The sequence below is a fragment of the Leucoraja erinacea genome, chromosome 9 (genome assembly GCF_028641065.1).
Source record: "Leucoraja erinacea ecotype New England chromosome 9, Leri_hhj_1, whole genome shotgun sequence".
Classification (NCBI taxonomy): Eukaryota; Metazoa; Chordata; class Chondrichthyes; order Rajiformes; family Rajidae; genus Leucoraja; species Leucoraja erinaceus.
Genome location: NC_073385.1, coordinates 39,980,000 through 39,994,066, shown reverse-complemented (window position 1 = coordinate 39,994,066; position 14,067 = coordinate 39,980,000). Strand labels below are relative to the sequence as shown.

General features: G+C 45.4%; 1 protein-coding gene across 2 annotated transcripts in view; it reads right to left on the bottom strand.

Annotated features, from left to right (window-relative positions):
- aspg (asparaginase homolog (S. cerevisiae)) overlaps positions 1-9,320 on the bottom strand; it is a 60,027-nt gene extending 50,707 nt beyond the window's left edge. Inside the window, exons 1-4 of one of the 2 annotated variants that reach the window (XM_055640625.1) lie at positions 8,979-9,320; positions 5,006-5,135; positions 2,243-2,354; positions 1,522-1,647 (exon numbers count right to left, since the gene is read on the bottom strand). In XM_055640625.1, the coding sequence (XP_055496600.1) occupies positions 1,522-1,647; positions 2,243-2,354; positions 5,006-5,135; positions 8,979-9,246 (636 nt within the window). In that variant the 5' untranslated portion in view covers positions 9,247-9,320. The remainder of the gene's footprint in view (positions 1-1,521; positions 1,648-2,242; positions 2,355-5,005; positions 5,136-8,978) is intronic. The other variant, XM_055640626.1, reaches the window with a different exon arrangement.
- Positions 9,321-14,067: the final 4,747 nt, after the last annotated feature.

Here is a 14,067-nt window from a genome sequence, read left to right as displayed (position 1 = left end):
CCGAGGAGAAAGACTGTAGGACGGAGGAAATTGGAGCAGTCACTGGAAGTGTCAATGAGAGCAGTCAGGAAGTACTGAAGGTACTGTCGTGTTTGAAGGTAGACAAATCTCCAGGACCTGATCTGATGTATCCGAGGACATTGTGGGAAACTAGAGAGGAAATTGCAGGAGCCCTGGTTAAAATTTACGAGTTGTCCTTAAATACAGGAGAGGTGCCGGAAGACTGAAGGGTGGCAAATGTTGTGCCTCTTTTCAAGAAGGGCTGCAGGGAAAATGTTGGGAACTATAGGCTGGTGAGCTTAACATCTGTAGTTGGTAAGTTACTGGAGAGTATTCTGCGGGATAGGATATGTAGGCATTCGGATGGGCAAGGGCTGATTAGGAATAGTCAGCATGGTTTTGTACGTGGTGTTATATTTCACAAATCTGATTGGTTTTTTTGAAGACGTGACCAAAAAGATTGATGAGGATGTTGTGTGAGACCACACTTAAGGTGTGCTGTATTTGTGCTGTTCAGGTTGCCCAGCTCCAGGATGTCAACAAGTTGGAAATGATGCAGTGGAGACTCACCAGGATGTTGCCGTGAGTTCTGGGGTTGAGTCATAGGGAAAGGCTTGATAGGCTGGGACTTTCGCTTTTGGAGCATTGGCGGCAAAGGGATGACTTAGAGATATACAAATGTATCAAGTGCAAGGATTAAGGGAACACTCAGTCTTTTTACCAGGGTAGCAGATTCTAAAATTAGAGGGCATTGGGATAATGCGCGAGGGAAGAAATTTAAGAGGGAGCTCTGGCAACTTTAGGCCAGTCTGTATCTGGAACAAGCTTCAGAGGAAGTTACAGAAACGGATTCAATTAGGACTTTCAAGAGGCTTTTGGTCAGATATATATGGTTAGGCAAATGGGCCAAATGCAGATACCTAGCAGAGAATGTCAACTTGGACAAGTTGGGCTGCAGGGTATATGTTGCTCTAAGTTAACAATAAATCTTGGAGGTGTGCCATTTTAATGACCATGAAATGATTTATCAGTCTTCCAAGTTCTATCACCTTCTGGCAGGTGGGAGATTCTGCATTTGTGTTAAAGTTGATTATTAAATAATTAAGTAACACCCACTGCCCCATGGTGAATTGGTGGCAGCAACATGTGTATTTCTACGTCTCCAGTCACATGTTAGAATTGTTTTCAGTCATAAGAGATAATGATCGCGAGCATAAAGTTTTTCTACTTGCAAAATCAAGTCAATACAAAGTACTTCATGCATTATGTTGCTTCCAAATATAACACCATTGAACCCTTGTTACAAGCAATAGAGATATTATTTTTAAATTTGGCCTCGAGTCAGAAGCCCCAAGGAAACAATAGCAACTATCTTAATGATTATCTAAATGGCTTACAAACCTGCACAAATTCTAGAGTTTGTGTAATGTTACTCATGTACTACGAGAAATCCAAGTCATCTTTTTTTTCTTTGTAAATATTGTGCAGCAAATAAAACCTGAATGAAACATTACAACTTACTTGAGAGCCAGTCAGGATGATGGGTTTTCCTTGATTCTCACACATGAATGAGAGGGCAGAAGCAGTGTAAGCCATTGTGTCGGTACCATGAAGGATCACAAAGCCACTGTAACTTTGGTAGTGATTCTGGGGAGAAGTACAACAAATTTTAGAAAACTGGAGAGTGGTATCCAATCTTTGTTTTGTATGTTAGTTGGAAAGGAATAAAGATGTCTAATTTCACTTCAACTGGGGGGTGGCACTGTGGGGCTGCAGTAGAGCTGCTGCCTCACAGCTTCAGAGACTCGGTTTCGATACTGACTAAGGGTGTATTCTGTACGGTGTTTGCACGTTCTCCCTGTGATCGTGTGGGTTTTCTCCGGGTGCTCCGGTTTCCTCCCACATTCCAAAGACGTAGGGGTTTCCGTTTAACTGGCTTCTATAAATTGTCTCTAGTGTCTAGGATAGTGCAAGTGTACCAGTGATTGTTGGTTGGTGTGGAAGGACCCGTTTCCCTGCAATACTGTCTCTCAACTAAACTATCCTCTGATTGATCAGATCCCACCAGAATAAAGGGGCTGCAACCAACCAGATAAAGCCAAATTCCTATCAGACAGCAGACATCTACCACAGAACTATAATTCCCTCAATGTAGGAATTTCAGGTTTTTGGTATTTAATGTCAATCTATTTAGCTCCCGTACAAGAGTATCTGCTTATGTCGGATTCAGGTCTCAACTTACCTGTATATCAACAGCAATTTGAGCCCAGTTATCTGTGGTCATGTTACTGGAGTCCAGCAGAGGTGAATATTCAATTACTGAATATACGATCCTTTTGTTTGACTTTGAACAACTACAATGCAGAATAAAGAGAATGCCATTTTTATTTATGATGTGAGTTTTTGCACCTTATAAATGCAAATAAATAGATCAGTGCAAATAAATAGATATGACCTACATCCTGCATATGCAAAATATCCTATCTGAAAATGTACTTCAGGTACATTGACCGAGTACACAAGTTGGGATGTTGTATTACAGTTGTAGCAAACATTCATGAGGCCACACAATGTTACACAATGTGTACTGTGTTCAGTTTTCATCACCCTGCTACAGGAAGCATTTGTTGGGCTGGATTGAATGCAGAGAAGGTTTGCAAGGATGTTGCCAGGACTTGAGCATCTGAGCTATAGTGAGACATTTGGGCAAACTAGGACTTTATTCCTTGGATGAAGAGTGATCTTATAAAGGTGTATTAGATTATGAGGGGTAGAAATAGGGTAGATGCACTTTTAGACAAGTCTTTTATTTGGAGTAGGGGAATTAAGAGGACATAGGTTTAAAATGAGTGGGGAAGATTTAATAGGAACTCGAGGGATAATTTTCAGGGTGGTAGATGTATGGAATGAGAATGGAAGGTATATCTCTGAAGAAGGGTGGCGAAACGTCACTCATTCCTTCTATCCAAAGTTCAGATTCAGATTCAGATTCAATTTTAATTGTCATTGTCAGTGTACAGTACAGAGACAACGAAATGCATTTAGCATCTCCCTTGAAGAGCGACATAGCAAACGATTTGAATAAAAAAAATAATAAGTGTCCGGGGGGGGGGGGGTGGTGATTGGCAGTAACCGAGGTACGTTGTTTAGGAGAGTGCCTGTCCCGCTGAGTTACTCCAGCATTTTGTGCCTATATTTCAAATGAGTTGCCAGAGGGGGTTGTTCGGGCAGGTACTATAACACCATTAAACAGACATTTGGACAGGTACATGGATGAGACATGTTTAGAGGAATATGGCCAAATGCAGGCAGGTGAGGCATGTTGGTCGGCATAAGCGAGTTAAGCTGAAGGGCCTGTTTCCACACTGTATAATTCTATGTTAAATTGATGATTCCTCTGTCAGCCTGGGGCTCCCTGAGGAGCACTCTTGACTCCAAGTCAGCAAGTATGGGGTTATGACCCCTTTAAGAAGACTTCAGCTCATATTTTTGGTCCACTCTCTGAGGCATTACCGAGCAGATGCTTTGCATGCGCAGATGTGAACAAATATTTGCTTTGTGGCTTACATCAGCAAGGTGAGAAGTGATTACATTGCAGAACAAATAACATGCTTGAATTTTGCAGATGAACAAAAACAACAAAAAGCAGTATGAAAAAACTTCAGTGAAAATCTTTGTGACCCAAAAACCCACACACAGTACTGAAGTATGTCAGCGGGTTAGGCTGCATCTCTGGAGAACATGGATGGGTGACGTTTTGGACCGGGACCCTTCTTCAGACTGACACACTGGCATAATACTGAACTCATGCTGCACTATAGACTATAGAGATCCAACAGACCTACAGCATGGAGACAGGCCATTTGGCCCACCGAGTCTGCGCCGACCAACACCAGTACATGAACACTATCCTATGCACTAGGGACAATTTACAAAAGCTACTTAATCCAAAAAAACCCTCATGTCTTTGGAGTGTGGGAGGAAACCTGGAGAAAACCCATGCAGACAAAGGGAGAATGTGCAAACTACGTACAGGCAGTGCCCTTAGTCAGGATCAAACCTGGGTCTCTGGCACTGTAAGGCAGCAACTCTACCGCTGTGCAACCCTACCCACTGCTGGAGATAAGATACAAACCAATGCTCCATTTGGCCTCTCTTGGAATACATGTGCCTCACAAAATCCTAAAAAATGATTGAACATTGTCACTTTGCTATTTACAAGAACTGGCTTCAACATTTCCTACTTTGCATCAGTAATGATATTTTACAAATACTTCAGCAGGGTCCGGAGATTTCTGTTTCTTGAAGGATGCCAACTTCAATAGTCCTCTCTTGATGTTACATAATAGTATCAGCCTCTATTACACATTAAACTCATGGAAAGAGATTTGAATGACCTAGTGTCAAGGACCAGAGACCATAGCCTCAGTATAAAAGGACGTAGCTTTGGAAAGGAAATGAGAAGGAATTTTAGTCAGATGATGGTGAATCTTATGAATTAATTGTCACAGAATGTGGAGGCCAAGTCAATGGATACTTTTAAGATTGACAGTTTCTTGATTAGTACAGTTGTCAGGGGTTATGGGGTGAAGGTAGGAGAATGGGGTTGAGAGGGAAAGATAGATCAGCCGTGATTGAATGGCGGAGGAGACCTGATGGTCTGAAATGCCTAACTCTGCTCCTAGAAATTATTAATTAAATTACTTTGAAGTAAGCCATAATTAAATAGGTTATTTGCACACAGTGACCCAAAGTCATAGCCATATAGCGCAGAAACAGGCCCTTCAACTCAACTTGCTCATGCCAACCAACATGCCTCATCTGCATTAGTCCCAGTGGCATACATTTGGCCCAAATCCTTCTAAACCTGTCCTACCCCATGTACCTGACCAAATGTTATTGAGCATTACCAGTTATCAATGCCTTGCCTGGTGTTTGAAGATTCATTATCCACGTTTGTAACAATCAATTTTTCCCGTGCTTTAAAGAAGAAATAATTACTTACGGAAGCACCAGAATGTTCTCTGATGAATCACAACAATCATAAAGCCTGGATCGTTGAGCATAATCTTCATCATGCAAACCCGGATGCTTCCGAAGGGCATCGACGAAAGCATTCGCCTTTGGTGCTAGTACTGCAGATAAATTAAACAAAAGTAAGTAAAGGAAGCAGACACAAAAGGCTGGAGTAACTCAGTGGGTCAGGCAGCAACTCTGGAGAAAAGGAATAGGCAGCATTTTGAGTAGTCTGAAGAGAGGGCTAGGAGGAGGGGAGGGGGCTAGGTGGGGGTGGTAGGAGGGGGGGATCAGGAGGGGGGCGGTCAGGGGGGGGGGGCGCTTAGTATGGCCTCGGAGCGGGGACAGTGATAGCCTGGCCTCGGAGCGGGGGCAGCGGCGACCAGAACTCAGTGCTGGGGCACGTTCCATCGGCAACGACCACTCAACCCGACCGCAGGCCAAGTGGACGTCGGCGGCGGCTGGGACAGCGGCAGGGGCCTCGACGCAGAGGGAGAATAAAATGGGATAAGACAACGACTTAAGACTTTTGCCTTCCACCACAGTGAGGAGGTGCCTGGTGAACTCACTGTGGTGGATGTTAATTTGTGTTTATTGTGTGTTTTGTCATTTTTACAATATGTAGGACTGCAAGGCAACAAAATTTCGTTCAGACTGCAAGGTCTGAATGACAATAAAGGCTACTTGTTACTATAATTACACGCATAAAATGTATTTATTTATAAAATAAAATTACTTCTTTGCAGCCATTAATATTTATTTCAAAATTGTAACAACATTTTACAGGTTCCAATTACAAAGTGTTCGAATAATAGGGAAACAGAACACATTAAATGTTAGATATTGTCAGTATTTGTTTACTGTTTATTTAAAATCTTCTGGATTTTATTCTTGCAAATTTTTCAATTACAAAGACTGTTTTTCGTCTTTTCCTGCCCTAGGCACCAGATTCCTTTCTTTTAGACATTATGGCTGAGATATATTCTGACCACGGGTGCTGTCTGTATGGAGTTTGTACGTTCTCCCCATGACCACATGGGTTTTCTCCGAGATCTTCGGTTGTCTCCCACACTCCAAAGATGTACTGGTTTGTAGGCTAATTGGCTTGGTATAAGTGTAAATTGTCCCAAGTTTGTGTGCGGTGATCGCTGGTTGGTTAAAATTGTTGGATAATTTTTTTTTTATAAAATGGCAAAATAATTTACATTTTATTACAATAATTCAGGGGAAGGCTGCCAAAGAGGTGCAGCGTGCCTTTAGAACAACATTTTTTGCCATTTTATAATTTTTTTTATCCAACAATTTTTTTTGCGCCCCTAAAAATTTAGCGCCCTGGGCAACCGCCCCTCTAGCCCCCCCCCCCCCCACGCTACCCCCACTGACTGCACCAGCATGGTTTGAAAAAAAAAGTGCTGGAGTAACTCAGGGAGTCAGGCAGCACCTTTGGAGAATCCCTACCGGACTCTCATAATGACTCCAGCACTTGGTGTCTTTTTTTGTTGTAAATGGCAACTGCAGGTCCTTCTTTCAGCATGGACTGAAAGCTGCCTTTATATTGGCAGAGTATGACTAACGCAATGCAGCAGGCATTGGTGCTTGGACTGATCTATAATAGCCAGGGCGACCAAACACAATCTATCTGTTTGCTAATGCAATGAAACCAAGAGCAATGCAAGTGAGGATGAGGATCCAAAGAGGCTTGAAAGGAAGGCAGACAAAGCTAAATGAAGGGGCACCAACATGGAAAGTGTTCAAAGTGGGAATTTGTAATCTACTTTGACAGAATAAAACAAGTGCAAGAGTTAATAGGTTTAACTATAAATAAGGGGCTTGAGAAGAGCACACCTGTTCAATGGCTCTTTATTATCACATGTACAAACGTGCAGAGAAAGCACAAGCACATAGCCAAGCACAATCCCTAATTAGTACAAAGTGTATAGAAATAGTCCACTGAGACCGCATGCAAGGCGGCACAGTGGTAGAGTTGCTGCCTCACAGTGCCAGAGGTCGACCCTGACTACGGGTGCTGTCTGTACAGAGTTTGTACGTTCTCCCTGTGACCTTGTGGGCTTCCTCCGGGTGCTCCGGATTCCAAAGACAGACAAAAGTGCTGGAGAGACTCAGTGGTTGTGGCAGCATCTATGGAGCGAAGGAAATAGGCAATGTTTCGGGCCAAAACCCTTCTTCAGACTGAAGAGGCCCAGGACAGAAAGGTCAGATTTGGAATGGGAGGGGGAGTTGAAGTGCTGAGCCACAGGGAGATCAGGTTGGTTAATGCGGGCTGAGCGGAGGTGTTCGGTGAAACGATCGCCAAGCCTACGCTTGGTCTCACCGATATAGATCAGCTGACATCTAGAGCAGCAGATACAATAGATGAAGTTGGAGGAAATGCAGGTGAACCTCTGTAGCACCTGGAACGACTGCTTGGAATGACGGAGGACTATTTGTTGTTTGTGACGGCTAGTGGGGTGAAAGGTGAGGACTAGGGGAACTCTGCCCTTGTTACGAGTGGGGGGGGGTGGGGAGAGAGAGCAGTGTTACGGGGTATTGAAGAGACCCTGGTGAGAGCCTCATCTATGGTAGGGGAGGGGAACCCCTTTTCCCTGAAGAATAGATGCTGTCGCACCCGCTGAGTTCCTCCAGCACTTTTGTCTACCTTCGATCTTCAAGCATCTGCAGTTCCTTCGTAAATACATTCCAAAGACATACAGGTTTGTAGGTTAATTGGCTTGGTAAAATTGTCCATAGTGTGTAGGACAGTGCTAGTGTACGGGATGATCGCTGGCTGGCATGGACTTGGTGGGCCGAAGGGCCTGTTTCTGCGCAGTATCTACAAAGTCTAAAGCAAGAGTTGCCAGTTTCGCCGCCATTTCCAAAGTCCAGACCATGCGCTCGGTCTTTTGGAGAATTGTGCACAATTTTGTAGGCGATCTCACTCGCTAGAGAGGTTGTGCAAAGGACATTCACCAAAGTGGTTCCTGGGATAGCAAGACTCTCATATGAGGAGAGGTTAGATCCCCTATTTTTTTAAATTCCATTTAAGAGAATGAGAGGTGAGAAAGAATGGGTGACGTTTCAGGACGAGACCCTTCCATTGAAATGTGTTCACTCTGAGTGACCTCACTAAACGCACAACATTTTTGAAGGACCAGATAAAACAGGGTTAGTTTAGAAACACAGCTAAGATACAGGTCCTTCGCCCTTCTGAGTCCGCACTGACAAACGATCACACATACACTAGCACTATCCTACACACTAGGGACAACTTATAAAAAGTCAATTAACCGACAAACCTGCATGTTTAAGCTTAGTTTGTTTATTGACACGTGCACCAAGGTACAGTGAAAAGCTTTTGTTGCATGCTAACCAGTCAGCGGAAAGACAATACGTGATTATAATCGAGCTATCCACCCGATACAGATGCCGATTAACCTACACACTTGAACATCTTTGGAGTGTGGGAGGAAACTGGAGGACCCGGAGAAATCCCACGCGAGCACAGGGCGAACATGTAAACTCTGTACGGGCAGGCAGCACCCGTACTCAAGATTGCACCAGGGTGTCTGCCGCTGTGATGCAGCAACTCTACTGCTGCGCCATCGTGTCTGACTGAGAAGTGTGAAACTGAAAGGACAATAATCTCAAAACATATGGGAGGCATTTGGAATTGAAATGTGAAAAAAGACGAAACTGCAGATGCTGGTTTAAATCGAAAATAGACACAAAAAGCTGGAGTAATTCAGCGGGACAGGCAGCATCCCTGGAGAGAAGGAATGTGGACGTTTCGTTTGGGAACCTTCTTCAGTCAGTCATTATCTTGCTGCCCAGGCTCAAGGGGCTGAATGGCCTACTGTTATAACAGTGATGTATTATGGAAGGGTTCTGTAGCGATCTGTAGTCAGGTACAGTGTGCAGAGACGGCTGTGTGTGTGTGTGTGTGTGTACATTGGTTTGCTACTCACCGTTGTCTCTATAGGCCATGCCAATAGTGCCGCCAGTATTTATCACCAGCACTGGGACCTCGGTCGGACTGCCCACCTCGTTGTAGCTGCTGGACCGGCGCTGGCGACTCGGTGCCTGGGCGCTGGCAGCTGCTTTGGCCGCTCGCGTCCCATTGCAGTTGGTCGCGGCGGACTCGGACTCGAGGAGGTCGAGGTGGGTGTTGGACAGCGCGCTGGAGAGCGACGAGACGCTGGACGAGGAACTGTGCACGCCACTATTCTCCGCCATCACTGCGATAGCAATGGCAGGAACCGGGAGGATATATAGGAGGTGTCGTGGGCAGAAGCCAACCAGAGCTCGGCAACTCGCTCAGCCCAAACACACCCCCTGCCTATTCATACGCGCAGGCGTACACGTATCCTCAAGAGCAAACAACCTTTTTTTTTAACCAAAACTTGTTTCTTACCGTCAGGCAGGCAGAATAATACGACCTTCCCATCTAACATTCGTCTCGCTTTCAAATAATACATTACCCCAGTCATTCCCCTTTCATTAAATCCACCTCTGATCAGCATCGATGGAGAAACTGGAAAGGTCTGAAGAAAGACACAAAGTCCCGGAGTAACTCAGCGGGACAGACAAGCAGAATCCCTGGAGAACACGGGCCTGAAGAATGAACGACACAAAGTGCTGGTGGAACTCAGCATTTCTGGAGAACATGGATAGTGACGTTTCGGCCCGAAACGTTGCCTATTTCCTTCGCTCCATAGATGCTGCTGCAACCGCTGAGTTTCTCCAGCATTTTTGTGTACCTTCGATTTTCCAGCATTAAGTTCCTTCTTAAACACATGGATAGTGACGTTTCGGGACGAGACCTTTCTTCAGACTGATAGACAGGTCTGAGTCTGAAGAAGGATCCCGACTCGCGCGTCCTCTATCCGTGTTCTCCAGAGATACTGCCTGACCTGCTGACTACCACCAGTAATGTTCTTCACGGAGCATTCAATTACAAAAAATGCCCAGTCCATAATACAAATTGCATTCACTGTCCATTATAGATAAACTTGCTAATATAAACTTTACATTCAATTCTACAGTTAACCAGTCCATCGCGTCGACCAGACTCTACACCATTGCGTTCATCACCAGACAGAGCTCCCGCCACCTTTGACTCCATCTGCATTTCACGCTGACTCGGAAACGCAATCAACATAGTTAAAGACTTCTCCCACCTCGGTTATCCTTTCTCCTTGCTCCCGTTGGGCAGAAGATACCGAAGCTTGAAAGTGCACATCACCAGACTCCTCTATTATCAGGATTATGGACAGTCCTTCCATAATTAGGGTACTTTCCGAGTTACCTCTCTGTGGGGCTACAGACATTAGACTATCTATTGAGCCGGTGCGCTACGATACTGAGAACTATATTCAGCACTTTGACTTTCCCCTTTCTCCACCTGTTGTCCTCAAATTTGACGGACGTTTTTTATGTAGTCGTTTCTAACCTGAATGAATAAAAGCATTCAAATCAAAACTTCCCACTATACCTTGGTACATGGGACAATAATAGCCCTAAACCTAAAGCCTTATAAACCCTGTTTTCAATTCTCCACTATACACAGTATACCCACTATACACACACTTCGATTTACAGCTCATATTTTGGTCTTCAGTATGTAGACATGATCACATTGAATGACGGTGCTGGCTCGAATGGCCTATTCCTGCACCTATTATCGGTTGTATATTGTCAGACCCATTGCGGGTTTCCACAACACGGCAAAGCGAAGCTCGGCTGTTTAGTCTTCAATCTGTTTGGCATTTGCTTGAATTTTAAAGCTGCTCCACTCTCTGCCCCCTCTCCTCTCCCCCCCTCCCTCCTCCCCTCCACCCCCCCCCCCCCCTCCTCACTACCCCCCCCTTCACATCCTCTCTCCCCTCCACACCCCCCCCCCCTCCCCGTCCTCTCTCCCCCCTCCTCCCCCCTTCCTCCTCTCCCCTCCACGCCCCTCCCTTTCTCCTCTCTCCACCTCCCGTCCTCTCCCCCCCTCTCTCTCCCCACCTGCTCGCTCCCCACCCCCCTCTCCCCACTCCTCTCCCCCCCCCTCTAACCCTCCCCTCTCCCCCTCCAATCTCTCTCCACCCTCCAATCACTCTCCACCTTCCACCTCCCTTCTTCCCCCTCCTCCTCCTCCCCCCTCCTCATCTCCCCCCATCTCTCCCCCCCACCTCTCCCCCCTCCTCTTCCCCCCTCCTCTCTCCCCCCTCCTCTTCTCCCTCCTCCTCCTCTTCCCCCTCCTCCTCCTCTTCTCCCCTCATCCTCCCCCCCCCTCCTCCTCTTTCCCCTCTCCTTCCCCTCTCCTCCCCCCTCCTCTTCCTCCCCCGCCTCCTCTTCACCCTCTTCTCTCTCCCTCCTCCTCCTCCTCTCCTCCCCCTCTCCTCTCCCCCTCCTCCTCTCCCCCCCCCTCCTCCTCTCCCCCCCTCCTCCCTTCTCCTCCTCTTCCCATCCTCTCCCCCTCCCCCTGTACTCCCCCCCTCCCTCAACCTCCACTTCCCCCTCTCCTCACAATAACCCCCCTCCTCTTTCTCCCCCCCTCTCCCCCCCTCCCCTCCCTCCCTCCCTCCTCCTCTCCCCCCCGTGTGTGTGGAAGGTTAGTGTGTGTGTGTGACACCGCAGCCCCCCCCCCCCCCCCCCCCCCGCAACTGTGCGCTGAGGGGACAGGACTGCAAATTAATATAAACATGCAAATATTTTGAACTAAATACAGATACAAAAGGCTGGAGTAACTCAGTGGGTCGGGATGATTTACTCCAACCTTTTCTGTCTGCCTTCCATTTAAACCAGCATCTGCTGTTCCTCCCTAAACATTTTGACCTAAATCTACAAATATAGCCATTTAATATTCGCGAAAGCAATAGTGGAAATTAAAAAAAACCCCTACATTTTAAATTACAACAGTAAATTTGTACATCACTTGTCTAGTATCTATCTGTCACATTTAATGCCCCATGCACTATGCCTTGAAAGATGGGTCTTGTTAGTGTAGACCATGCTGGATCTGCACAAGTTTTTGCTGATAGAGACGATGCTGGATGCTCAAAATAGAATACCGAAGGGTATGCTCCTTGACTAATTTAATTAGTTACAGCACAAATGAAGGACAGAACTCTAACAAAGCAAAGAAAGGTTATGTGAGGTCTCAAGAAATTGCTTATTCCCAATGAACAACCAGTAAAACATTGCTCAACGACACAGTCCCTGGAAGCAGACCATGCCCATTGCCAGCTGCTCTGTGGACATGTAACCCAGAGGACTGTTTTGCTGCACAAAGAGTATTTCCCAGCAAAAATATCTCAGCTAAGGCAAAGCTATGCAAATTTAATCAAAAGGGAAATTTAAGTGAGTGTTTCTCTCCATACAATGATGGATATACAAAATGTAAGTCACAATTTTTTATATGAAGGACAATCATTTCCACATGACTAATATCAGATTACACTCTCTTGGTTCCCCTTTCATTAATAATGGGGTTACCACATCGCTGCAGATTTACATGGAAATAGTGCCAGTATTGTCAATAGAAGGGAGGGATGGGCAGTTTAAAAGACAGTAAATTCTACAATTTTCCTTATATTTCCACCAGGGTCTGTGCCAATACTACCAGCCTCCCCACCACGCTCCATCTGGCTATCATCCCCAACGACATAGTTCTACCCATCACCTACCAACCATTTCTCAGCCCTCCCTCTCACCTTTTTGTACTGGCTATTTTCCCTCTACAGTCGGTCTTGTGCAGGGGTTCACAAGCCATAAGAGCAAAATTAGGTTATTCAGCCCATCAAATCTACTCCACCATTCAATCATGGCTAATCTATTTTTCCCTCACCCCCATTCTCCTGCCTTCTTCCCATAATCTTTGTCCCCTTACTAATCAAGTTTCCACCCATATTGGCCATCACCCCTTTGCTTCTGCAGATGCTGCACTTAGATCCTGCAGTTTGTTTTTTGCTCCAAATTCCAGCAGTTGCAGTTCCCTGCATCAACAACAAAAAAGGTTACTTTTGCTGAAAAGATGATAATCTGATGGTGAAAAGCAAGTGAGGAAGATTGCCAAAACACTCAAATACTCACACTGAACTGGTAATTGATCCGCTGGCATTAAGAATATAATAATGTATATTGTAACGTATGTATTGTGTGAGGTATTGTATTATGCAATGCATTTTGTGTAGAGTGGTGCAGTGGTAGAATTGTTGCCTCACGGTGCCAGAGTTCCAGGTTCAATCCTGACCTCGGGTGCTGTCTGTGCGCAGCTTGTACGTTCTCCCTGTGTTCGCGTGGGTTTCCTCCCACATACAAAAGAGTTGCAGATTTGCACGATAATTGGCTTCAGTAAATTTCCCTGCGTAGGATGTGAAAATGGGATAACATAGTACTACAGACAGTAGGTGCAGGAGTGGGCCATTCAGCCCTTCGAGCCAGCACCGCCATTCAATATGATCATGGCTGATCCAAAATCAGTACCTCATTCCTGCTATCTCCCCATATCCCTCGATTCCGTTTGCCCAAAGAGCTATATCTATCTCTCTTGAAAACATCCAGTGATTTGGCCTCCACTGCCTTCAGTGGCAGAGAATTCCACAGATTCACAACTCTCTGGGTGAAAAAGTTTTTCCTCATCTCAGTCCTAAATGGCCTTCCCCTTATTCTTAAATTGTGACCCCTGGTTCTGGACTCCCCCAACACCGTGAAAATGTTTTCCAGCATAAAACAAATTTTATGTTTCTTTCAGATCCCCTCTCATCCTAAATTCCAGTTAATATAAGCCTAGTCGATCCATTCTTTCATCATGTCAGATGATGAACGGTAGCAGTGGATTGTTTCCATGCTGTATCTTTTAACTATTTTGTTGGATTTACCAATGGCTCATGTGCCTGTAGTTCTATGAAGGGACACCTATTATCCGATTTGAACCCAAATGTTTGGAGAAAGATCACCAAGTGATAGAGTGGAGAATGGGTCAGATGTGTTGAGAAAGGGATTCACTGAAGGTTTGAACAACACACCCTGTTAATACGGAGGCTTTTGTCACTGAAACAAGAGACTCCA